This window comes from Semicossyphus pulcher, unplaced genomic scaffold (genome assembly GCF_022749685.1).
Source record: "Semicossyphus pulcher isolate SPU_LCO1_2020_fin unplaced genomic scaffold, fSemPul1.0.p SCAF_13, whole genome shotgun sequence".
Taxonomy (NCBI): Eukaryota; Metazoa; Chordata; class Actinopteri; order Labriformes; family Labridae; genus Semicossyphus; species Semicossyphus pulcher.
Genome location: NW_027211637.1, coordinates 25,088,885 through 25,116,279, shown reverse-complemented (window position 1 = coordinate 25,116,279; position 27,395 = coordinate 25,088,885). Strand labels below are relative to the sequence as shown.

The 27,395-nt window shown below is 42.7% G+C and overlaps 1 protein-coding gene across 4 annotated transcripts in view; it reads left to right on the top strand.

The window, feature by feature from the left end:
- The first annotated feature begins 858 nt into the window (after positions 1 to 858).
- rap1gapa (RAP1 GTPase activating protein a) overlaps positions 859 to 27,395 on the top strand; it is a 57,566-nt gene continuing 31,029 nt past the window's right edge. For all 4 annotated transcript variants that reach the window (XM_069659565.1, XM_069659564.1, XM_069659563.1 and 1 more), the window contains exons 1-2: positions 859 to 1,027; positions 12,758 to 12,793. In XM_069659565.1, the coding sequence (XP_069515666.1) occupies positions 984 to 1,027; positions 12,758 to 12,793 (80 nt within the window). In that variant the 5' untranslated portion in view covers positions 859 to 983. The remainder of the gene's footprint in view (positions 1,028 to 12,757; positions 12,794 to 27,395) is intronic.

Sequence of the window (27,395 nt, the reverse complement as noted above, 5' to 3'; positions counted from 1 at the left end):
AGATTTAGGGTAAAAATAACATGAAAACGGGTTTTCAGCATAGTGCAAATGCTTGACTGTCTATTAGATAACTGGCTGCAGTCCTTCTTTGTTAAAGACTCTATGGTGGCATTGTTGTCACTGCTGCCAGTTTATCAGACTCAAGGCCCTGCGAAAGTCGAGGCTCCATGCCCAGACATTTAAACAGTTCAATCAATGCTGCTAATGATAACGCAGGACAAATGATGTGCTATAGTTAACCCTCCTTCTGTGTGCATACCAGAGGTGATGGGCTTACAAAACAAAGAGTTAGGAGGAAGATTAATGGACAGATTAGAAACTTGTTCGGACGTAATCAGCTACAGTATGCAGGGGTGGAGCTGCTGGAGCTGTGATTGGGACATTTGTGAAGAATGATGAACTGTTTGTTTCATGTCTACAGCTTGTTTGACCAGCTGTCTTGTAGTGATGGAAAGAGTGAAAGCAGTGTTGCAATCTTGCGCCGAGCAAACTCTTACAATGCCAAGAACTCTAAGATTAAGTAACCAATGTTTCACTGTTGTGGTTCTGTCAGTGCGGTTTGCTTTGATGGGTTAGAGCACATTTGAATTATAAGAAACACCTGCCTTTGTGTTCTCAGCATACGACAGGGAGGATGTAGCCTGCTTGTGAGAAAGGCTGCCTCCACACTCCTGGTTCCCTGGGAGACTGGCATGGTCAGCAGCCCTCTCTCCAGCCCCCTCCCCCCTTTTTCCTCCCTCATCCTCTCGCCGTCCCCCCTCCCTCCCCCCTCTCTCTGTTTGTGAAGGAGGCGTGTGAGCAAGGGAGAGGCAGGGCACGTTAGCCGAGGCTGCAGGAGTGGAACTCAGACGGCAGGCAAAGCATACAAACACACACATTCACACACACATGCTCACACACACATGCTCAGTCAGCGTAAGTGACACAAGTGCTGGCTCCATTCAGCACTGAGTTGACTGACTCACTGCTATCCATTAGCCGGCATGCCGCAGAGAAAGAGGAGTTTCACTTTTGGAGCCTATGGAGGGTAAGAATTAATATGCTTATAATGTGCAGATCAACTAAACCTTTTTACAGCAGACTGTTTTCATGTGTGTGATTGTGTGTGTGTGTGTGTGTGATAGGGTATCTGTTTGTGTCTCCCTGTTTGATGACTGTGCAGATTCTGTGTCTGTGCCTGCATGTTTGTGCCATTTGCACAGGAATGCTGTCACATTCATGAGAGAAGCTTTAGTCTTACATATCTTAGTTGTCATTTTGTAGGTATTTTATCATAATTTGGATCTGATAATGCTGTTGTCAAAGCTTTGTTTGTCAGGTGACATTCTTTACTGTGATTGTGACGTATCAGATTTTGGGTTGTAAACAAGATTTAGTGACAGATTCTCCTGGGAAAAAGGAAGGTTAGGTTCAAGTTACAGGAAAGTATAACTGAGGACCAGACAAACCTAAGGGTACGATGGATGTGTTTGTATTCGTAGCCCACTTCAGACTCTACGTGATACTGATCTGTAGACACTCATTCAGCAAAGAGCTTTTTAATGGTTAGAAGTAAACAGGTGCCGCAATGCAACTGCATGCCACACTGCCTTTACTTCAGCTTAAGTCTTATGTAGGTTTTTTTGTGCGCAAGAGTTAAAGGTAGACTCAAGCTCGTCTGGAAATATGCCATCAGCTAAGTACTAGTACAGACAGTATTTATATCCAGGCTGGGCTGTGTAGAGATTTTGGCACAGTGGCCACAGTCCTTAATTGCTGTCAATATGTGTGGGCTGCTGGCCAGGTGGAGCAGGAGAAACTCTTACACATCCAATATAGGCAGTCGTGGTAGGAAGCGGGAGAACCTGGGTAACACTTTGTTTTCTAAACATGTTCAGGATGTTTTCTTAAAACAGCTTCTAATTTGGTATCGATGATTTGGAAAAGTGGAGTGACGTTAGCTAGCTGTAGGCAGCAAGCGTCAAGAAAGCTAGCTCGACCGACCAGTGATTTCATGTCGTCTTTACAAGCAACAGGTTGTGATTCAATCGTAACCTGGCTGATCCCAGTGTCATTGCGGGCTCTGTCAGCTTTGTAACCCCTTACAACTATCTATACCCACAATCAGCAAGCAGCAGTGGGTGTGTTCCAACCTTTGGCCAAATTGAGGGCAGTTATTGGGTCATTGCTGTTTTGCGAAAACAATGTAGGAGGCAAGACGCCAAACCAGGATCTTCACTGGATACACAACATAAAGCTGAGATTTATGCTTTATCAGAATTTAATTAGCCATATTTAATTAATATTCTTCTGTTTAACGAGAGGGCAGACTTCAACTATAAAGACTAACTGGATGTTTTGGAAGATATATGTCTGGTTAACTGGCTCGTTTCATCACACAGCAGCGTACAGGCACCTGGGGCCTTTCATAGAACCATCCGGATTCTACCCGACCAAATATCATGGAGCTTACATCCAAAAATAGGCGCAATTTCAGGTCAATATACTAAACTGCACGATTGTACTGGATTTAGTTTTAAGTATTAGGACATCAAGATAGACTTGTGTACTCTGTTAGATTCCCATTAGGCAAATAAGTCTCCCGTTTAGTGCCCTTCTAATTAATTAATTCCATTCATTTGTACCACTTACAGTCTTTTAGCCAATGCAGAGCTCGTCAGCAGGATACTGTATGCAAAAAACGTACAACTTAACAGATGTAAATAATAATATTTTCAAATGAAATGAATAATTCATAAATAAACTCCTATTTTCTCTATATCAGTAGCAAATTAAACATGTGACAGATTAGCTTAGCTTAGCACTGTTTCCTGTTTAGCAGTGGTGTTGAATGCTATTGAACTTGGCATTTTGATAGGTCAGTCTCATTGCTTACACCAGTAGGTGATCTGCACTACACTCTGCCCTCTGTATCCCATTGACATTTGCTGAAGAGAGCGCAGCCCCTCTAATCTGTGCGGATCGCTCTTTCTTTAACCCAGCGTGCTCTGTCATTTCTGCATCAGACATGAATGGAGCTGCCACTTATTGTTCAATGGCTTGTGTTAGCGTTTTGTTTCGCTTTTGGTCGGTTACGGCCTTTCCTTTATGTCCACAGGAGCATTTCTTTTCTTGATTCTTTTTCGCAACACTTAGCTTTCATATCCTTTAATTGACACGTCTCTATAAGTCTTCCTTTATTCCCATTTTTAGTGGTCTTCCTTGCCTGTTTTATGTCATGTTAGATGCACTGTAGCTTGTAGTTTCTGTTTGCATGTCTGCTCTGTAGGTCACAGTAGCTGTCTCCTCATGAATTATTGAATCATGAAATAAACACAGAGCTATGACGTGACTGTTCCCTAGCAAGACCTACTTGGACAAAGATGCTCAGTGTCGTAGTTTTACTTGGAAAGATTGGAAGAGTTCACGTCAACCTTTTCCAAAACAACCGAGGGGAAAAACTGACATTGTTTTGAAATGTGAGCAGGTCGACTCTCTCTGGTCAGCTGATTTAAAAATGTAATTGTAGAAGTAAACAGGACTGCAGATTCTTTAGAGATGAGGTGTTTCCCGTTGTTAAACAGAGCACTCGATTCATAATAACGTTAGATTAGCAGTCAGGTTTATCTCACCAGTCAGCTATTTGTGTAGTTTGTGGTTCTAAAAAAAGGAGCACAAAGCTGCTGTCTCATTTAACGTTTTACTTTGATGTTTATTTTTACACCTGCAGTAGTGCTGTTTTTAAAAATGAGAGGCTTCTAACGCTGTCTGTTTTTTGTTTTTTTTAATCTACTGTCTGCGGCTCACTGGAGTGAATATCGAACCACGCACAACAGGAAGAGAAAACAGAAGGGGTCTTTTTGTTTGACAAGAGCAAATGTTTGCATGACAAAAGATGATTACACTGCAAGGCAGGGCTACTTGAGAACAGGAGGCCATTCAAGTACCTTTCCAAGGGCAGAGGCAAAACAAACAGGAGATGTAAGGCAACCAGAGGGCTCTTCATGGCCTACTCAGTCAGTGCACCTTGCATATTTACTTTGACATTCACATTCACATTCATATTCACAATCGCAAGCCGTCCGTGGAGGAGAGCAGTGCGGGAGGCCACTGGGAGAGCTGCAGTTAATTATATAATGCTCGTGGGGATGGCAATTGTTTACTTATTTTTGCTCTGGTAGGATTTAAAGCAGAAGATATATTTTATTATATCCTGTGATGTGTTACTCCCTCTGTGCCCCAATACATCCAGTTTGGCCTGCTCCATAAAGACGAGCTGCTGAGGTCATGTCAGACAGATTAACTGCAACTTAATGTGTCTCTCCAGTAAACAAAGTCCCTGCAGTGTCGATACATTAGGGTTTAAAGGGTTTTTATTCAAATGGAAATAATTATCTTTTTTATCTGCGTCTTCAGTAACATTTCCCTTCTATCTTGATGAACACCAGGAACCAGATTGAATCAGTCAGGCGGCTTACAGTCAGGCACCTATACCCCTTCTTGATTGACAGCTGGCAATGCTAGATTCTTGTCATTCATAAAGTAGCCACTCCCTAAAGCATACTGATCTTATAACTATAACTGGTATGTTTTTGTTTTTAAGATTTTTGGGGCCTTTTATGCCGTTATTGAAGGAGAGAGGACAGTGGATAGTGTCGGAAACAGGGGAGGGAGAGAGCACGGACGACGCGCAGCAAAGGGGCCGAAGGCTCGGGGGCCGCCGCATCAAGGAAGACTGTGCCTCTGCACAACAAACGGCTGAGCTAAATATAATTGGCATGTATTTGACTGTTAATGGTGACATGATCTACAAAATGAACATCATGCTTGATCGAAGTAGGCTTGGATCTATAGATCGAAACCATAAACGAATTAGGACAATGTTTCCTGAGGTGGCGATTTGATCCACAAACAAAAAAAGCTACAAATCAAACCGGCTGGCACCGGCCCCACTGGGGAACAAAGCGAATCGTACACAGGACCAAAATGTTCAATGTCCAAACATCACGTCATTTCTTTGGCGTTTGTTAAACAATAGCAAAAACCGAACAGAAGACAGATGGCGTCCTTCTCTTTCCTTCTCCTGGTAATAAAAACATTCACCTTCCTGGTGCCCGCCCATACTATCTTACCAACCTGTGTTTATACGTCACCTGGTGCCCAGACTGCCCAGTTCTTTCAGAACAAAAGCATAAATATAGACTCAAATATTCTAAATAAGAATTCTAATGTGATAAATCACATAACTTGTTTCTTGGCCTTTTATGCCTTTATTGACAGATAGAGAACAGTGGATAGTGCTGGGAACAGGGGAGGAGAGAGTGGGGATGACACACAGCGAAGGGTCGAGGGTGGGAGTCGAACCTGCAGCACCCGCACCGGGATTGTAGCCTCTGTGTACGAGACACGCGACTTAACTGCTGAGCTAACCCAGCGCCCCTTGCTTCAGTTTTTAAACCAGGAAGCTACATCCACTTCTCTTATACAGCCGTGTAAAAGTATAAAAGAACAGGAACAATATGTGTTTACTGTGACGTCTGCACGGCTACATTCAGGTCCAGGAGCATCATTAATATCTTTAGTAATATCTGCTTTAAAGTGTAAAAGTGACACGTGTTTTTGTTGTCGGGTGGACGTGATAGATCGCCCTTTGCCTACGAGCAGTCAGGAGAGCTGTGGTACCAGTGTGTGTGTGCGTGTATGTGTGTCATATACACTGTATCCTACTGTACTGTAGCTTAAAGAGGACATTCAACCACTCTACACTCATTTCTCTGTCAATGGGCTCATTCAGGCCACACTGGGTCAGGATACAGCCTCCATCTTGTCACGTTTACTATTGTCTGACTGTGTTTCTATTACTATCTTGAGGGCTGTATGTGTGTGACCCATTGCTCAGGGCCTGGTGTGTGTGTCTGTATACTTAGTAAACAGGATCCATTTCCTCTCCTGAAGCGCAGTGAAAGAATAACTGCAGAGTCAGACACTAGAATACGTGCTGATTGTGTGTAGGTGTTATTGTGATAAAGAGCTCATTCAGAATAAAGTGAATAGGCTCTGATACTGTATTCAACGTGGATCAGCCTTTTTGTTTCTGCTGAACAAAGTCGGCCTGTTGTTTGGCCACAACTTCGGTTCATCACTGAAACATCTCAACAACTATTTGATGGATTGACATGAAACTTTGTGCAGACATTTATGGTCCCCTGAGGATGAATCCTAATGACATAGCTGATCCCCTGACTTTTCTTCTTGTACCACAGTTCTTTGACACTATCGGATGGACTGCATGCAGTTTTGCACGCATTTATGTCCCATCAAGATGAATATTAATTACCTTGGTGACCTCTGGAGTCTTCATCCAGCATGAACAGGTCAATACAGCAATACTTTTGGTTTATTTCATTCCAATGCAGCATCAATTACAAGCCGTGTATGGGTTGTGTTTGTGTCATGCTTCTCCGACCACCAGGGGGCGTATGTTGGAGGCCAAGCTGGCCACAGGCTATTTAATCTGGAAGATTTTCATGTCTAAGTCACTATCTATCGCCGAATGAGGTTACACAATGGTGATTGAGCCTGTGGCCCACTTATGAAAGCCTTTGCATTTGCAGTGTTACAGACTGGGTGTCTGTGACACGTTTTCCATCAGCCAGCAGTGGTTGGTCTGCCAGAGAGGGTAGGCGGAGCTAAGCGGCTGCTTTTCCGGTCTCTGCAAGTGTTGCGAGTAAACAGTAATCTACTGTGGCTGAACAAACAAAGAAAAGATGGATGACTACAGATACAACTTCAACAATAAGTGAAAATCCAGAGAAAAAGAAACTAATTGGACGCTCAGATGAAGCAAACAGTCTAAAAAAGAAAGCGACCGCCTTGAGGAAAATCAAGAGTTACAACCGGTTGTTAGTCCTGAGCATACTTCTAAACGGTTCTCGATTAGCAGCCAGTAGTGCCTACGTGTCGGATTTAGTCACTACATATACTTTGGTTGGCATGCTAATATGCTAAGCTAATATTTTAAGCATGGCAACTATTGTACCTCAAGAAATATTATAAAATAAAACATTAACGCGTTAACATTCAACATGTTATTATGCTAGCTGAAACACCAATGTGCCTCCATACAGCCTCAAATAGCTACTAGCTAACATGGAACCTACATTAGGCTATGATGCTATAATAATGCTATTTATTCCAGCTTAAAACTGTGGCAGCATGTGTCCTAAATAAAAATCAAAGATGTAATTTGAACTTGGTGGATCACAGGTTGGCTAAGTGACTGTATCATATATTTTTAGTTGCAGACTATTAAGCCAAAAAGTGTCTGCCGACGAAGGAAATAAGTCAGCATGCTCTGCACTCGTGCTGCGCGCACTGGGTGTAACTGTGACTCCACCAGAATGTAATGTAGCTGTAGAGAAGAGGAAAGCTTTCTGCAAGCTGGGATCAGTTTCTCGCAGTGGTTTGCCACATCAGTTACTATGTACATATTACTCTTTAAACATTATGTTATAATATGCAGACTTACAGCTGTGACCTTAGTCTCTTATGTTACACCTCCTTGTACAAGTAATATTAATGTCAGGGTTATTTTCCTGCATCTTTATACTGTTTATTTCTGTAAGCAAGAAATCATTCAGGATGAACGCTTTACCAACACGAGCAGCTGTCATGTTGATCACGTTGTTCCAGAACTTTTAAGATCATTTATGTTTGGCATGTGTTTGTCTGGATCCATCTGGATTATCCTAAACTGAGTTCCTCTTATATTTCACATATAGAATGAGCACCACAGGACCGTGTGCCTGCAGCAGATCGCTGCCTGAACAACAAACTTGTTTGCTTTAAGCTGGATTTCCTCTGGGCTGACTCCTCTGCTGACCTACTTGCCTTGGGCAGTGTTGCTGACTTGATGACTGAAAGAACACTCTTTAAAAGTTAAGCAGGGTAGAAATGAGGAAATTAGTTGCTGCACTTAAAGTCAGATTAAGTTAAAGTGTCATGGCTGCTGACGCTGTGACGCTCTGAGGTTTACCAGGACCTGCTTATCCCTTGATGATGTTCCAGTTTGTGGTTGGTACCTTGCCCAGAGAATAGAAGAAGCATGAGTCTGTGGCCACCACCTCCTGAGCTGCAGTTCCTCTCTGTGCCATGTTGGGTTCTTTAAGGGGACAGCTATGCAATCAGTTTTCTATTATTCTAATGTGTTTTTCATTTACGTAAACATGTCTGAATTTAATCATTTTTCCTGAAACGAACAGGCCGTTTTGTGTGGTGAGACCTTAGCCACGATTGGCTGACAGTATTTGGAGTGACCACGTAGCCCCTCCCCAACATGTGCGATCCCACGTGGCGGAGCGGCCGCACTGCACTGTCACTCCTAAGTTGTAGAAAACATGGCTGCTCTGGGGTCGGTTATTCTGCCTTTTATGTACGAGCTAGAATCACCAGGAGGTATCGGATTGGTAAGTTAAAAGCTTGACAACGACTCGACTACAAGCTAGTGCAAGAAGGCAGCCTGAGGTGAATGACGGTGAACGACGATTGGTCGATTTCAGCGACAGCAAAGTTCTACGTAGAAACCTGCAGCTGTTCTGAAAAATGTCTTTCTGGAAAAACACGGAATTCTGCAGTTTTCACTTTTTCACTGAGAACAATAAACACCCAAACGTGAAACACATGCAAAAACCCATTCAAAAGATACGGCCCCTTTAAATGCACTGGTTCATAGTCTTTTATAAACAAAACTTAAGGCTCCACACACACTGTGGAATTTGAATGTGCAAATATGACTCAAAGCCCAAAAATGCATTAGTGCAGGCAAATTTGTTATAGCCTACTTTTGCCACTCCAACAATGTTCTCTCAGAGACGCACAGAATATTCTTTGTTTGACGATAAAGTCCAGCACTTTTGCAGCTAGCTTTTTTTCAGCTCTGCTGCTACCTCTGCATGTGCGCTGTCCTGCTGCGTCGAGGTATGCTTTGCTTGTTTCTTTGGTGATGAAATGATTTTGGGCGCATGGCAGATTTATTAAGTGACTCCTTTGACTGCCTTTAAAATCAGAGTGATAGTAATGTTATTATATTCGACATACCTCAAAAGAAATCACTGCAAAACCCCAGCTGAGATGCAGAGAAGTAAGATAAAGATTTGTATTTAAAGTAACTTAATGATAGGAATTAGGGCAAGCAGCTTTTCCTGTAGCTTTCAGAGTATATTCAGGCTCGTTTCCCCTCTTAAAACAAGCTTATTTTCTGTCTTCAGGCAGCTTATAACGTCTGACATCTTGCTATAAGCTAAAGAAGGTCTTTAGCTTAGATGTCAGTGCAAAATGTGTATGTAGGCAGATGTTTTAGCAGCTTAGCACAAGAAAAGAGTAGGACATGCTTGTTTCATATTCTTAACAAAGATATATACTGGGATGTTGATCGCAGGTTTCAGCTCTGTGGCATCATGTTCTCCTTTGTCGTTTTATTGCAAATTTCCCGTATTGGTTTTGGTGTTTCAGTTTGCAGCCGTTATCCAATAATCCCGACACACCCTGCTTGATTTCATTTTGTGGGAATTCCATGAAACCTGAGTGGGCTGAGCAGCACAGGATGAGGTTCACAAAATGTTATTCTTGGTGATGCAGTACAAATGAAAACAGCTTTTTTCCTTCTCTTTGCCAGAGCGGAGCCGACAGCCCGTAAGCATGTTGGCTCCCTCCCAAGGACCAGTATGCATTCCACTTAAGATGGAGCTCTGATTTATCGGGACACACTTGTCTGTCAGGCTGAGAGAAATCAACGCTGGTGGTAGATTTGAGATAGCGCAGCACCGCACAAATCCATCTCAGGGACATTATATGTCACACGGAGGCCTGGGGTTGAAAATGATGAGCGATTTTCTGCGCCGAGGGGAATCAGGCGACAACCTACTGTAACAGCACAAGTCTGTTGATTCGTGACTCCACAGTACAGTGAACAAACAGACCCCCCCAGGGCCTGTTTCCTCTCACCAACACAGTTTTCTGAGAAGGAGGAAGCTCCAAACTTTCATTTATCTTTAGGGAATTTCTCACAGCAAAAGAAGAAGTGCAAACATTTTAACTCGGGGTGCTTACGTTGTGTCTTTGAGAATGAAACCTAAAGGGGCTTTTCTTTAAAATGAATGAAAACAGGAATTCATCTGCAGCCTGTATTTACAGTTTCTACTCATTCTAGCTTCACAACTCTAGGGATAGCAGTGTCGTATAATAATATAAAAATATACATTTACAAGTATAACATTGGGTTTAGATATTCATGGTGCCCAGAGGATGAATTCTAACAACTTTGACCTTTAATGACCTTTCCTCCTGCACCACAGCACGTCTAAAGTTTTCAATTTTCCTGTCAAATATCTCAAAATCTTTGTACTTTTAATCCCCCCCCAGATTATTCCTTCTAAAACATTTTTTATATATATATTTTCTTTTTGCACAATATTTCCACAAGAGGGCGTACCAGTACAACGAGAGACAAACTTACGTGCAAAGATATATTTATTTAAACATAAACATGCCTTTTAAAAGATCACCATAGGCGTCCTACACCGTGCAAAATAAACAATAGAATTATGGTGCGGTAGAATGGACATTCAGTGTTCCAAGCGAGCTGTGCTACAGGTATATTTATTTCAACATAAACGTGTTAAAAGAAAATCAACATACCTATCCCTGTCTGTGATGCTGGAGGTGAGGATCGCTCTCCTCTCTCTAAAGTTCATTGTTAACGTGTAAGGTGACGTTGTGATGAATCCAGAGATGCTCCATAATGCGCACAGGTGTCGCGAGACAGCCGCGGTAGTTCTTGAATATTAATTTTAATAACCGAATATCTTTTTTTTATACGACTCGGTTATATATTCAAATTTAGAATATTCGTTGACAGCCCTACTTTGTTCAGACGTTCATGGTTTCCAGATGATTCACCCTTTCACCTGCCCTCCAGAGCCACAGTGAAGTTGAAATTTGTCTTTTTTAAATAAAATATCTTCAAACATTAGATTGTTTAAACATTTATGTTCCCAAGAGGAAGAACCCGACACATTTTCTGACTTTTCTTTAGCACCATTATAGGGTCAAAATTTAATTGTGTTCTAAACGTATGTTTATGACTCAGTGTTTGCTTAACTTCTCATTTATGGTTAGCTAATGTTAGCATGTTAACACACTCAAACATGCAACAATACACCTGTTAAATCTACCCAGCCTCTCCCTCTATCCCAACCAGTCGAGGCAGATAGCTGTTCAACATGAGTCTGTTGCTACTCATGGTGATTCATGTTGGGTCATGTTAGCTCTCTCTGTAAAATGTCCTGAGATAACTTTGGTTGTGATCTGGCGCTATACAAATAACATTTGATTGATTGATTAAATATCAGCATGTTCTTGTTGTCATTGTCATCACATCAGAATGCTAACGTTAGCATCGACCTCAGAGCACCACTTTGCAGCCGCACATAGCTTCCAGCATGCCTCTAGGCTCTTAGTCCTGTTTTTACTCAAGTTTCCGATACAGCAAGAGTCACTTCTCTTTCCAGAAGTGTTTGTTTGATCTTCCCAGTGTCGCTGTGTCATGCAAACTTATCATGTCCAGGGGAAGATGAGTAAGACGTCTGAACTCTGTGGCTCTACCGGGAGACACGCAGTGCCTGCAGGCTGTCAGTCAGTCTGCAGCTTTGACTTGATAGATGAAACCAGATACAGTCATGAGACACCAAGCCAAAAGCAAGAGGTAAAAACAACATAACACAACCGCACAGCTTTGGGATTATTCGTAGTACGTGCTGCCTTTGCGCTGTGTGATGCTGCATCATTCCGAGAATTTCTGAAGGGGTCAATTTCCTGCACTGGAGGCAGCTGCAGGAGCCGGGAGACACATACTAAACATTCCCTTTTCGCTGTGTCACCACCAGCAGATATCACAGGAGACGGGCCTGCAGCCATGAGTCACTCAGAGGGCCACAGAGCAACAGTTTCAGTGTCAAATATCCACTTTGTTTTTGTCAGGGAAGTCAAGTGCTGCATCCCGAGAGAAGTCGGGGTGCGATTGCGATATAAACATGATTAGAAGGAGAGAAAAGGGTTTGGTCTGTTTTGTGAGTCAGGTTGTTCAATATCCTGCAGTTTGGACTTAAATGTCATGATTAATGGCTTTCTGGGAAAGTCTTGTTTTCCATGAGTTTCACCTGCACTCACACTGCCATCTACTGGCAGACACAGTACTCTGCACCCTGCATCATCTGACTATTGTTCCCACTGATTACTGCTCTAAATCTCTTCTACCAGAGTGACTTAAGGACAGAGGATGGCTGTTATTGATTGACAGAGAATAACAGTCTCATGGCGTGTATTCAGAGCATGAAAAGATGTGTTTAGTCTCAGGAAACACAAGGCGAGTAATCATCCTTTCATCCTGCGAAATGCTTCTTCAACAGATGGCAGGAGTTATTTCAGGGTAACCCGGCCCACTGCACAACAGACCTCTCTCAGCTCAGCGAGGTCTGTAAGTGGGAAGGATGGTCCATTATCTGCCTGTACTTTCCACACTTAGATTAGACCAGCAGCTTAGATCCATGAAGACAAGAGCGACAAAACTAATAGTGAGTGATTTAGTTAGCTGCCTGGTTAGGATGTGTTTTAATCTGCTCTCTGCTTAAAATCACAATGTGACATGAAAGACATTCTAAATCACAGGTTAAAAAAACATGTAATTATTACTCTCTCTAACACCTTTATCTCTATTTTTCAGGGTGGACAAGACCTTCTCCAAGGCCAGGAGCGTGTGGTGAGTTTTTTCTCTATTAAATTCTGGTAAAATTATGTCAGCATGTGGAAACAAACAAACGATATGATAGCCAAGGGCTGCATGGTTTAGCAGTGGTTGCCTCACAGCTAGAAGGTTCCTAGTTTGATCGACCCTGCTTCGAACATAGAGGTTTGGATGTTCTCCCCGTGCATGTGTGGGTGCTCTCCAGGTACTCCGGCTTCCTCCCACAGTCTAAAGACATGCTCGTTAGGTTCATTGGTGACTCTGAATTGTCCGTAGATGTGACTGTGAGCGTGAAAGGTTGTCTGTCTCTATGTGTCAGCTCTGTGATTGACTGGCGATCAGTCCAGGGTGTACCCCGCCTCTCGCCCAATGATAGCTAAGATAGGCTCCAACCCCCCGCGACCCTGAACAGGATAAGCAGACTAGAAAATGGATGGAAATGATAGCCATTTCAAATGTGTTCAGTCTTTTTTTTTAAAAGACCCATGTGGAGGATTTAGTGACATCTAGTGGTGAGGTTGCAGATTGCATGCAACTAAAACTGCTTCCTATCAGCTCCCCTTCCGATCATGTAGGAAAACCTGTTTGGACAGTGTTTGGTTTGTCCATTCCGGGCTTCTGTAGAAACATGACAGTGCAACATTGCAGGTTACATAGAAGAGGACTCACCTGATATAAAGAGCTTATTCTAAAGAAAAAGAAACATATATTATACTCTAATAAAAACATCCTCATAACTATCATATTCCTTTGTGCCAACCGACCGCCCCTTAATCTTGCGCACTGGCCCTTTAATAAACAATGTAGCTCTCTTGAGTGATGTTCAATGTCACCGACTCAGACCGGCCTTGAAAGTTTGATGTAAGTGAACCAGTCTGCTGCGTCTAAGGAGGATAAATGAGCAGGTGAGAGGCAGAGCAGATGGGCAGCAGTAGGGAAACAGATACCCAGTCCTCTGCTGTACCTCTGCAGTGCTGGCAGGGTCGGATTATCTGCTGCGAGCGGCACGTGCAGGCGGCAGTGAGCTGAGCATGCACACCTCATGCCACTGCAGATAGACCGCTACATTTGTGAGCGCTCTAGGTGAGGTGGCACGAGCGTGTGGCCCTCAGCCCCCTCTGTCTGACTGCAGCAGAATGAACAGAGCCTCGCCGCAGTATCATCCCTCCTTCCCCCTGGAATACAGACACAGGAGCATCTCTCCTAACAGCCGGGCCTGCAGTACTCAGCAGTAAGTGGCCCTGGATCCCATTGCATCAGGCTTCAACGGAAGAACTGCAGCTCACGAAGAAGAGGAAAGACACTTGAGCAGAATAAAGATGAAGAGGATGATCTAAAAGAGGATACAAGAGTTAACAGAAGTGTGGGAGTAAAGAGGAGGAGGAAGGAGAAAGGAAGAGGTGACATGAGAGGAAGAGAAAGTAGACAACAGCAGAGTGTGATGTCTGCAAAACAAACTACTTTTTGAGTCACACTTTTTCCTTCGTCAGAATCGAGCTCTGCTTCAAAGCAAGGAGGAAATCAACCAACACTTCTTAATGAATTTGGAGGATCCACTCCCACTGCGCTAACAGAACTTCAATTAATTCACCAGTGTTCACGCCCAGCAGGATGGACGTTTGTCAAACAACATAACCTGTGGCGAGAAGATAAATCATCAGTGAAAGTGTCATCAGATATTTCAGCCGCTTTTAGGAAGGATTTTGACAGCAGAACTTTTTCAGGAACACCGAGCAAAATGCCGTGCTCACCCTTCCGAATCGGCAGGCCGAGAAAATGCTGGTGAGTTCACTTTTTAACCTCCCTGAAGATGTCTCTGATGATAGCCACGAGGCACTGCACCGCTATCGAGTGATGAATAAGAATTCAATTTACCTGCCTGATGCATGCGTTTCTTCAGCATTTAAGAACTGATTGATGAAACCAACTTGTGTTATCAATCGAACTTTATTTGTATAAAACTTTTTCTCACATGAGCGCAATTCTAGGTGCTATACAGACGTCTGACAAGCTGGCGATAATCAATCAAATCAATCAAATTTTATTTGTATAGCACCGAATCATAAAGTTATCTCAAGACACTTTACAAAAAGAGCAGGTTTAGACTGTATATTACTTAGAGAGAGACATGAATCCTCCATGAGAAGCATGTGGCAACATTTGGCAGCAGTGGCAGAAAAACTTCCTTTAACAGGCAGAAACCTCGAGCAGGCTCATGGTGAACAGCAGACAACAAGACAAACAGGAACATCATTTGAGACTTATGCACACTAAAAAAAAAAAGGCTTAAAATGCACACAGGAAAAAGAAAACATTTAAGGGATATTTGGGATTGTTTGAAGTGGGGTTGTATGAGTACTACGTACTGTAGATAACAGTCAGCACGGTCTACACGGAAGCTAAGCTAAGCATCGCTGCAGACGGGGTCAGGAGTGCCACGTACTTTAGCCACTTTTTAAGAGTCCTATACTCCTTTCCCATCTAAATTTAGCATGTTTTTTTTTTTTTGTAAGATTATTTTTTTGGCCTTTCGCTTTATTTATAGGACAGCTGAAGATAGACAGGAAATGTTGGGAGTAGAGAGTGGTTGAACCTGCGATCAGTGCGACGAGGACTGTAGCCTCTGTACATGGGGCGCATGCTCTATTGACTGAGCTAAACAGCGCCCCTAAATTTAGCATGTTGATGTGGGTTTTTTCAGACCCGGAAAGACCTGCATATAGATTCCGATTGCCTCCTATTGGTCTCTATTCTGCTGCGTCACAATCTGAAACGCGCCGGAGACAGGGTGAGTAAACAGTGAAGATGTTACGGTGGTTAGGTCTTTATTGTATTATGACTCATTCAGTCTGTGTATCAAACTCGGCGCAGACTAATTTGGAACGATGTTCGAGCGCTTCTCGGAAGGAGACGGGTGGAATTTGTAGCTGAGATGACGAGGAGTCGCAGAAGTTACCGACGGAGCAAAGCATCGCGCAGGAAATGGGGCGGAGATTAGCGTGTCGACACGGGTTTTGGGTTTCCATCAATTCTGATTGGAGCTGAGGCGATAATTACCCGAGTCTACTGCAGAGTCATTTGTCCCGGGTCTGAATGCCGATTGTGTGACGCCACTGTGAAGCGGTGAAGAAAAAATGAAATACAGCATACACCTAAACTGAAATGTTTACCCCACTTAAAAAATCCCTTTAAATAAAAACTACATAAAACATATAAAAGACGATGAAAAACACACTGGCTTAGAGGAAATATAGAACATTTTAAAACATAAATACAGTAAAATAAATAATTTAATAAAGAAACAAAATAATAACCATAAAACATTTCAAACAAAAGCCAGACTAATGAGGACGGTTTTAAAAGATATCAACACTTTAGCTGCTCTCAGATCATCAGACTCCTTCTTCCACTTGGAGCACAGAAAACTAAATCCTACCTCCCCAAAGTTTTTGTGTTGTGCTCCAGAACATCTAAAAGACTCATGGAGGTCGTGTCAGACCCGAGGGGCCTTTAAAATAGGTGTAATGTGTTCTCTGCTTGAAGTGCTGCTGAGCTGCTGAGCTCTGAATCATTGCAACAGATTTATTACTTTTTTATGTGGCACAGAGACACGAGAGCATTGCAACAGTCTAGACTGCTGGAAATAAAGCCTGCATTAGTCTTTGTGTGTCGCTCAGAGAAAGAAACAACTATATTTTTCAAATAACAAAAAGCAAAATTGGTGACAAACTCTGAAGTTTTCTTTCCTGCTAGCTTTTGGATTACATCCTAGACCAGATGACATCGGTATGATAAGTTCTAAGAGCATTGTGAGAACGCTTAATCTGTGATTTAATGCGAGGAAGTGTTCAGTTTTGATCCGTCCACTCTTATATTCGATTAGTTGTTAAATGACCATCTTCCACTTGTTCATTGTGAACAAACAGCTGATCCTCGAGCCCTGTGTCGGTGCTCTCGGGGGGAGGCCTGTAATTGGTTGTAATCCTGTCATGCTAAGCTCCCCTGATGGGAGGAAATGGGAGAGTGGGTTAGTGTGGATAATGGCTACACTGAGATGTTGTGTAAGAGCCTGTATACGAACATACATCCAGACGCCTCTGTCCCTGGAGCATGATGGATTACTGTGGCTTGATGTCCATTGTTTTACTTCCTGTCCAACCTTTAATCCTGCTCTCTCATCCACCTTCATGCAAGAGAGCTTTGCACTTCCGAAACTACGCTCTGGTGCAAATCTTGCTAGCCACCTGCTGAGTTGGTTTAAGAACTTGATTTGTTGGAGAATCTTTACTACAAGCCATCATACTGAGTTTGTTTCTTACATAGTGTATATTTCATATATATCTAAGGTGGTTGGATGTTTGGTATTATGCTGTTTCACATTTTAAGACGTATATATAATTTAACGATGTTGGATGTCCAGACTAAACGTGGGGGAAGTTTCAAATCTGTAGGTAAAAGTAGTTTGGAGTAATCCCCAGGCTTCTCAGGTCAGTCTGCAAGCTGCAGTGAACGCCAGGTTTCACTTTGTGACGTCACAAAGTGCAGCATCAGCAGGCTTCGGAGAGCTGGCCAATCAGAAGAAAGTGGGCTTGTAGGGGTGGGGGTTTCTTAAAGGGACAGAGCTGACTGAGTCGTTTCAGGGTTTTTTTTAACTGTAGATTATGCTAAGCTACTCCACAGGTATCACAGAGTGAAATATGAAGCTTGAAATTAGCATAATACCCCCCAAATTTGGAAGCCACTCATAAGCCAATATGCTTGCAATAAAGACAATTTTGGACTTTTGAGGGATGTAAGAGACATCTTACGTCCTGAAATGAAAAAAATGTTTGCATAATCAAATATTCAGGATATTTTAATGATGGAGAAGAAGAAGATGTAGTTTTAATCCTTTTTTAACAAATTAATCCTCGTGTTTTTGCTGCAGAACAGTCATATAAATAGAATTAATAATAGAAACAGAATAAAATCTTAATTTAAAATAAAATTATGTTTGTGAAATGAATAAGCTGCACAGTTTGCACAGGAATGTGCAAGATGCCAACAGAGTGTGCAAAAAGATGTGGTTGTTGATGGTTTGGGTTGGTTTTGTTAGCTCTGACCTTTGCCCTCTAGTGGCAAAACTTTATGAACATGGAGAGTCTGCCATAGTTGATCCTTAAAATAATGCTGAAAAATAAACTGGTCCTTAAGGTAGATAAACAGGTAATTTCAGAAACTGAACAGACGTTCCCTCGTGTTTTGAAAGGGAAAAAGTGTCTTGTTGTTTTGCTCAGTGGGTATTTGTGTTCTAAAAATAGGTTATTTCATTTCTGCTGAATGACTTTGCTGTTTTTTTTCTCCATATTTTGTGATGCGATCATCATTCTATTTTTATGAGGCTTTCTAAATTCTGGGCCCATTTCATCCTGTGTCCTGCTTCTGCCCATAAACACTTAAGAGGTGTCGCTGTAAACACTCCTCTGTTTGTGTTCGCTGATTTCCCATGAGATATCACTCTGCATCCTCCTCCGTGTGTGTGTGTGTGTGTGTGTGTGTGTGTGTGTGCGCGCGTCTCCTCTGCACATGCGCTCACCGCTGCACCGTGAAGCCGGGTCGGGTGTCAGTTTGCTTGTGCACGCTCATCTGTGTATGTCAGGTTGGGTTGTCTGGAAGAGCAACTTGTCAAGCCCGATCAGACTGCACCGTCTCTCTGTGAGTCTCCTGCTGTCTGACCAAATATAGCAGCAAAGTGACAAGCTCGCCCCTGGTTCTAACCGTCTTAATAATCCAAATCCAAACATGTCAGCCAGCATCCAACACCAGCACAGGATGTCTTAAAAACATAAAGCTCAGATGACAGCAGGCTGTTGAAGGTTGAGACGAGTGGCAGGCAGCTTTGACGGGACATTTCCCTTTTATTGCATCGGGTTCTTGAAGCTTTTTAGCGGCAAACTTATTCTGTCAGCTTTTTTAAGTTCACTTCTTTGCTTTCAGACTCTCACAGCTGCTGTATCCACGGCAGACAGGCTGCAGGTAGTCATGAGACAGCCAAGGTTTTTATTCCTTGTGTTTGTGAATGGGTTAATCTCCGAGTAGACATTTGAGGTTTATCCAGTAAACTGAATAGTTTATACAGTCTGTGTAGCCACTGTGACGTCAGAGGGGTCTGACCAACACTGAACAAACAAGCCTGGTATGGTGAGCGCCGACACTGATACCTGCTAATTATTGCTAACATGTAAATAATATTACACCAGATCTTGACTCACTAAAAAAACAGGACGACTTCTTGGAAAGTCTGTAGAACAATGAACCACACAGAAAACTGTATTACTTGTAATTCACAACAGACACCAAACACACAAACATGGCCAAGAGGTTAATGTAATAATCTTGAAGTCACTATCTATCACTGAATGAGGTAACACAATGGTGATTGAGCCTATGGCCCACTGATGAAAGCCTTTGTATTTGCAGTATTACAGACTGGGTGTCTGTGGCGACTTTCACGGAAAAAATCACAAGCGGCGCCCAGTTAGTGACGCGTTTTCAGCCAGCAGTGGTTGGTCTGCCAGAGAGGGTAGGCGGAGCTAAGCGGCTGCTTTTCCGCTCTCTGCAAGTGTTGCGAGTAAACAGTAATCTACTATGGCTGAACAAACAAAGAAAAGACTGATGACTACAGATACAACTTCAACAATAAGTGAAAATCCAAAGAAAAAGAAACAAACTCGACGCTCAGATGAAGGCAAACAGTCTAAAAAGGAAAGCGACGTCAGCGAGGAAAATCAAGAGTTACAACCGGAGCCAACCATGGACACTGTCTGGATATCTGGGAAGTGTTTTACCGTTACCGTTTATCACCATAGGTGCCGCCAAAGAGAACGAAACTGAGATCTTGAGACTAACACTTTAAGTCTAGTGACTGAATTAGCTGATGTGACAGCTAGCAGGCGGCTAGCAGCATCCATCTGTCAATCAAAGTCACCACGCCCGTAATTATGCATAACTTTAAGCCTTAATCGTGTGAGTTGTATAAAAACATCCCCCTCTGAACAGTTGTCATGAATAGACAAATTACCTTTAGAAACCAAAACCCATTTTGTACCAGGCTGTGAACACGTTTAATCCTGCTCTAAGGTTTGGCATTTTAATATGGGGCCTGATAGGGATCGACTCACTTTTGGAGCCAGCCTCTAGTGGCCACTCAAGGAACTGCAGCTTTAGGCCTTTTTGTGTTGGCTTCATTTTTAGTCTCTGAGGTTGCTGCTTGGAATATCCCTGTTAATTGACACCGCTAATGCTGAGCATAGCGTTGAAGGCTAGTTGGAGGAAGAGACTCTCTATTCTTCACTGGTTCTTTTCCCCCACAGGAGATTTATTTGCACAATTCAGCTGAGCTCTTGTTGCTCTTGCTGCTCTCGTATTGAATGATACGAGGCATGTACGCTTCACAGATCAACCTGCATGAAGTTTAATGTCACTGAAGACGGGAGTTGCTGCTTTATGAAACACAAAAGAGCTCGGAGTGACCCGCGTTGACCCTCTGCCGTTCATAAAGCACATCTGCATGAGTGTGATTTCCCCTGGGGGGCGTGTTTCCGAGTAAATCTGGACGGTGACATTGTGAGAGATAAGCTAGCCGGAAAGCTGGACCCATTGGTGGATGGAGCATGCGTTATTCAAAAACACCTGCTGTACCTGGCCTTTTAATGCATACTGAATATGAGCAGCTGGCGGGGGACGTGTGGGCTCTGGAGAAGCCATCGAGGAGTCTCCTCACGCATCAGATCGTACAGACATTATTTATAAATCCAGGCATGCTGCTTCTCATTGTGCAGCCATTTTGTTATTTTCTATTCTTGTCATGAATGCCGTTGTAAATCCTGACAAGGGTGCTCGTGCCTTCAAGTAGAGACAGATGTTTGCTGTGATATCTTGATAAGAACTACTGAATACGATTTCCATATCTGTTTGTGTAAACACACTTTTAGAGGTGCAGTTCCCATGAGAGCAAACAGCTCCTCAGACTTATCTTGAATTTAAACCAATATTTGCTTTTATCTGATTGTGGAAGAGGAGGGACTTTTACAGCTGTAGGCAAAAGGTTTGTCTTTACACACCTCTAAAAAAGCTGACTCATATTTCGTATTACATAGAGTTTATTTATGAGGCTGAACTTCCACCAAAATCCAACTTTTCTGAGTGGAAATCAGAGCTTCTCATGTGGAAATGATTGCCTTTGAGGCTCAGCGTGCAGCCACACACACACACACACACGTAAGACTGATACAAGCACCGCTGAGAAAAATGGTTTCACACCAGAGACAATCATCCTCCCATTTGTTTGAGTGCTGCAGGTCAGTCCGAGGGGGGGTTGGGGAGGAGGACGGTCCTGTAAACAGGGCAATTCCAGGCTCTATTTGTGTGGTAATTCATCGCACATGTGCTCCTCATATCTCTGTCGTCTGTGTGAGGACTGATGGCAGGCCAGGGAGCAGGTGTTGCTCCTTCTTGATGCATTTGAAAGAATCCAAGAGGGAGGTCGGGCTCTTCATAGCAGAGCCCTTCAGTGTCATCACAGTAATAAGTGATGACACAGTGGAAACGGGATCACAGAGTATCACAGCTGCTTGTGTTGATGTCTGACCTCTAAAGGTGCATTTCCACACACAGTTTAAATAACTTGTGTTTGGGGAGCGTCGGCTGTGATTAGACATTAATTGAGGTCAACTCTCTGGTTGTGTCGCTGGATGCTGACAAGGAGTTGAAGTTTTAGGGTCATAGTATTTAGAGACATGAGAAAATTCACCCTTTGTGAAGCTGTATACATTATTTTTCTGAATTAAAATTAGGTGCATTCATTCAAGATGCCCAGAGGATACACTTTAGTGATCCCTTGAGTTTTACTCCTTTGCCACCAGCAGATTAGCATTTGAGCTTTTGACCTTGTAAGACTGAATAAATAATCCTGTTAATCCTGTAACTTTTCATTAACACAACATTCTCCTCAGACTTAGCTGCAATTTGTGTTTATGGCCAATAACAAGATGTTAGCATGCTAACAAGCAAAACTTAGATGAACAAACATATTATGCATGGTAACCGCTTAAGATCAGCAAGCTAGCATTCTCATTTTGACAATGTTAGCATACTTACATTAGCATTTAGCGTTAGGATAGCCTCCTAGCTAGCATTGCTGTACACTCAAAGTCTTATTTATCAAAAACATTTAACCTTCAGTGTTTTTCTGTTCAAGATGTTGCACACTGGACTTATATTGTCTGTACACTGCACTATTTTAAATTAATACCATAAGCTCTTTGCACTGTTCAATATCCTGCACACCTGTACAGTTTTGAATCACACCTGTTGTACATATTTTGTACTATTTGTATTATACGTATTGCTTTTTATATTTTTATTCTTATTCCTATTTTTTATCTTATTCTATTTAAGTCTTTTACTTAATTTTATTTTAGTTCTGTGTAAATTGTTCTGCACCAAAATCACCAAAACAAATTCCTTGTATGTGAACTTACTTGGCAACAAACACCGATTCTGATTCTGAGATAAAGCTGAAGTGGTTTCGTAAATTTGATTTAATTATTTTAAAGCTCCTGTAAGGAACTTTTGGTTTGTGTGGATGTTGGCGCCCCCCTGTGGACAGGGGAAGTATCTCTTAGCTGATTTTGTCCTGTACATGCTTAAGTGGTGTTTTTTAACAATAAATCTTGCTAACAGTCATATGTACCACTCACTTGAAATGTTTGCCCTGGAAAATGTAAACAAAGGCAGCGTGCTGTTAACCGCTTCGTCTGACACCAGCAGTTTCAGGCATTAAAAATAACTATATCAAAATAATTAATCTTGTCACTGATGGTCTGGTTTGTTTTTGTAGGTCATAGAGAGTCATCAGAATTAATTTCAGTCTGTTTCATAACCAGTGAAAAACTCCTCACAGGAGCTTTAACAAAAAACAAGAACAAGAAGAGCTAGTGTGACTAGTGTTGACGCTCTTTAAGCTACTGTTTACTTTGTGCCTCTGTAGTAGCCTGAACCAAATCGGCTGGTCCAAACAGGAGAAAGTCTATAGTGAGAAAAAGAGGTCATAGGTCATTTTATCTTAATGAACATGCTTACTTTTTTACTTTAAGGGCGTCCTAATGAAGCCAAATTACCCATCTCAAACAAGTCATTTAAAAAAATGCTGCATAACTATCAATCCAGTCACAATCACAGTCACTGCGGGGTTCAGATTTACTGCAGAGAGAACATGGCGGGGATGTAAAGTTTCTTCAAAAGCTCGGAAGCAGTTGGCGCTCCTGCTTTGCCTTGCAAACAGACTGAGGGCTGATTAACACAGACGATTTGTTTAAGAGCGACTGGAGGAGGTTTTAACAAATCAAAGCAGCAGGAGCACGTTCAGAGCTCTTTCATCAGCGTTTGACTGACGTACAGTAGATCTTCATTTACAGATTATTACACTGAATATACATTTGAAACATTACCATTATTTTCTTAGGTAGTGCAAGTGGTACATTTTTCTTTTTTAACTTCTTAATTATGTCCTCGTGGAAGTGCTTTCACAAAGACAGTACTCATTAAACAGCTCATGAATTCAGCTTCTGTTTTGCAGCCGCCTCCTGTTCCTCGCTGCTGTTTCCGCTCCTCCTGAGGTCGACCGCTACTAATTGAATCTCAACCTGTGGGAGACACTCAATAGCCTTGCATTAATAACCATCATTCATATTTCAAAACAGCTGCCATCTCTCCTGCTGCAGACCATCTGACACGCTGCTGGTGTATAATGTGTCTGTGATTGGTGTCCTACACCTTTAAGTGCCCCTGAGGGTCACAGACGGTCACACATGTTATACAGATTACACTCTGAGCTGCTTCCTGTGCACAGTAAAGGACTATTTATTAGGCTTTGGGAGTTATGGGATCCAGCTAGCTTGTTTTTCGTTTTCTCACTTGTCTTGGTTGAGGAGTAGCAGCCAAAAATCTGACAGTGAAAGAGGCGAAGAGAGGTTGGGAGACGGGGACAACAGCAATTCTCCGGGGATAAGCGATGGAGGGGTTGGTGGGGGCAGGAGAGGGGAGAGACCATAGGCCATTTCACCAGGATAATGGGATGGGAATCCCTGGCAGCGGGGGCCGGTGGGAAGGGATTTACTGTGGGATTCTGCAGAGGACACAGACGCGGGGAGGATGCTATCATTTTAAAGCAATCTTCCATCACAGGAGATAAAAAAGCTTACACTTTTCTTCGTCTGCTGTTATTTAATAGTGTTTCCCTGGAAAGACACTGTGTAGTAAATTCGCGTGGCTTTTATTTTGAAAGGAACCAGCTGCAATGATCTGTATTAAAACACAGCTCAACACAGGAAATCTGCCTGTTCTTATCTGATAATGTGTTTTTATCCATAAGCGCTGTTGACAAAAGCCCTCACAGACGACCATTTCATTTTTTTCCTGCCACACTGAGCTCGTCAAAAAAAAACAGAACATCTGCAGTCCTTGCTCAAGGGTTTAAAAGAGAGAGAGAGAGATTAATGTCCCCTTACAGCGGGACGCCTCAACAAATTACTGCTAATCTGGTCAAAGTCAAAGTTTTGTCCAGTGATATAATAGTTTTTTTTTAGCAGTCGGCTTTGGACAGTGAGAGGATTATTTGTTTTGTTTATCACAAAACACGCCTCTTAATGGAGCACAGTATGATGACTGCGCTGTAATCCCTTGTTATCTCTTCATGTCTGACACATGCAGCGCACACACACAAACACACACACACTTCAGTCTGAGGAGCTGTCTAAGAGAAGGACATGAGATGACACTTTCTCCTGCACTGAATGTTGTTTAGCAGCGATTTAAGCAGGAAAAGGCTCCACTGGTGACATTAGTCACAGGTCTGCTGGGAGCAGCAGGTGGAGGCTTAGCGGAGGAAATGCACATGTTCGGCGGGGATTGAAGAGACTCATTAGAGTAATTAAAAACCTTTCCACATGTGCTTTCTCATCCAGCACAATCCGAATACAGGTTTCAATTTGTGTCCACTTTTGAGAATTTAATGTTAAGATAACATATTGATGCCCGATTGACCCTATTCACACAGCAGCCATTTTTCTCTGACCTCATGCTCAGGGTGGGGAGATCACATGCTGTTATAATGCTGAGCTGCTGTGTTCCAGGTCGTAAGTCGTATAAATGTAGGGTATGTGAGAACTGTTTTCATTAAACTGTTTCTGGATTACTGAGCTACTTAAAAGACATTTGATTTGACAACACCTGCGTCCCAGTCCAGGGGCTGCAGCCTTTGAAGGCCGTATTTGAAGGCCAATTGCGTCACAGTGGCACGTCGAAGGTTGTCCCGAAATGAAAGCTCATTCAGATGCGGCCGACAAATACGTCCTCCTTTTCCCGGGCCACGAAGGACCCATCGGGTGCATCATTTGTGGCCCAACGAATCCCGAGATTCATTACGCGCCAATTCAAACAAGATAGCAGACTCATAGTGGCTGAGGAATAAACTTCTAAATGTAAACGTTTTTGGTTTCAACTCAATTGAATAGCTAGCATTACACTTGTTTAAAAAAACGAAGGTGCCCTTGAAACAAATTATCTTTAAAGTTATGAGAAGTTAGTTATGCTAGCTAGTTAGCCAGCTAGCTACCTGTTGCAAGGAACAGGAGCGGTGTTTGGTGACGGGCGGTATGGGTAAGGGCGGGAACAGCTGGTGACGCAAACAGGAAATCCGCCGTAGACCAGACCGTCTCATTTCAGTTCAGCTTTAATGGTCTACGCCATGTATCAATAGAGCATCCTCCATATACCGCCTCCTTTGAAGGCTGCAGCCCCTAGATTGGGACACAGCTAACATACCCCATTTGATACGGTTAGAAAGCTAATGCTAGCATTCAACCAATTAGTAGCGAACTAGCTCGGAAATAAATGTGTTGCTCACATTATGTTAGGCAGGAGTTTATACCTTTCCAAATGTAGCGCGTAAGACTTCCAAACAGTAATATTAGCTTTTAGCCACTTCTAAGCTAACTCTAATATTATAGTAACTCATGGCTGAATGCTAACGTTAGCTAAAATACCCCGGGTTTTTGGCTCAACGCGTCACTACTTCATGACTCTTGACGCTTCCACGTGATGGAATTTGATTGGCTGAAGTTAATCAGATATCGTGATGTATCATTATGATTATCCTGCAATATATCAATTATTGCCGAATCGCTGTATCGTGATATTATCGTTATCATGGGCCACGTATCGCCTATCAAATCGTATCGTGAGTTACCCTGTGATTCCCACCCCTATATACTATAATACTGATAATCATAGCTAATTAAATAAATAAATAAATAACTATATATACTATATACAACTTTTGCTTATTTGAACAGGACTAGGAAAATGTTATGCACAGTAGTTTTAGTAATATCAGAATGAGTTATTGCACAGTCGTAGTATTTCACAATATAAGATGATATATGTGAAATATATGTCCCAAAATGTTTAAATATATACAATAGTAATATACAGTAATAACAGTGTCTAAATAATAATAATAATAATAGTAAAGTATTAGTAATAATAATAATAAAATAACCTTGTTTATATCAGCATAATGAACCTGAACGTGCTTGTGGGTGTTTTTTTTTTTCTTCACATGTGGCTGATGTGGTTGCTACAGCAACAGCCCTAGCTGGCTCGTGAGGCAGTGTGGGGATTAAAGGAAACCCCCGATACCCAAATCAGCCCTTTCTCCCTCTCAGCGGCAGACTTCAGTCGACCTCTGCATGGTTGATGGGGGGAGGGTCTCCTGCTTTGAAGGGGATAAGAGAAGTGTTGTTGGGGGTTGGTGCGTGGTTTTAGAGTTCTGGGTTTCGGACAAGTATCAAATCATGTGTGTGAGAGAGCAGACAAAGAGGGCGGAGATGGAGGAACTAAAGAGTGCATATGTGTGTGTGTGAGACAGAGTGGGAGGAGAGAGAGAGAGAGAGAGGGAGGAGAGTGAGAGGCAGAGAGGATGCTCGCTTGGAGTGTGCGACAGTGTAAAGAGCTCAGAGTGAGGCCAGCAGGTGAACGAGTGATGGAGAGCAGCAAGTGCAGCTGAAGAGAGAGAGAGAAGAGTCAACGAGGGAGGACAGAGAGAGAGGAGATAACTGTGAAAGAGAGAGAGAGAGACACTCAGAGCTGGAGGAGAAGCGCAGACAGGGAGTGAGTCATCTGCCTGCCTGGGTGCTGGTCACTGTCCGGACTCCCCGCCGAGCGTCCAGCTGCCTCTGCCAGAGTAAGTTTGCTGCTCGGCTCCACGCAGGACATCATCTCTCGCCTGGATGACATCCTCCTCCTCTCCTTCTTCTTCTTCTTCTTCTTCTTCTTCTTCTTCTTCTTCTTCACGCGGATGATTTGTGTGGTGCGTCGTGAACCAGCTGGGGTGTGTTATGTAATTTGTTGTGGTGTTGGGATGAAGCTGTGGCTTAGTGCTGCAAACTGATCTGCAGGAGGGCTTACATGGTAACGCTGCACTGAGCGGGCAGGTGTGTGTGTGTAAACAAGCGTGTGTACAGGAGCATGTGCTGCATAAACAGGGCCAGGTTGTGGAGGACTGGGTTGGACATTT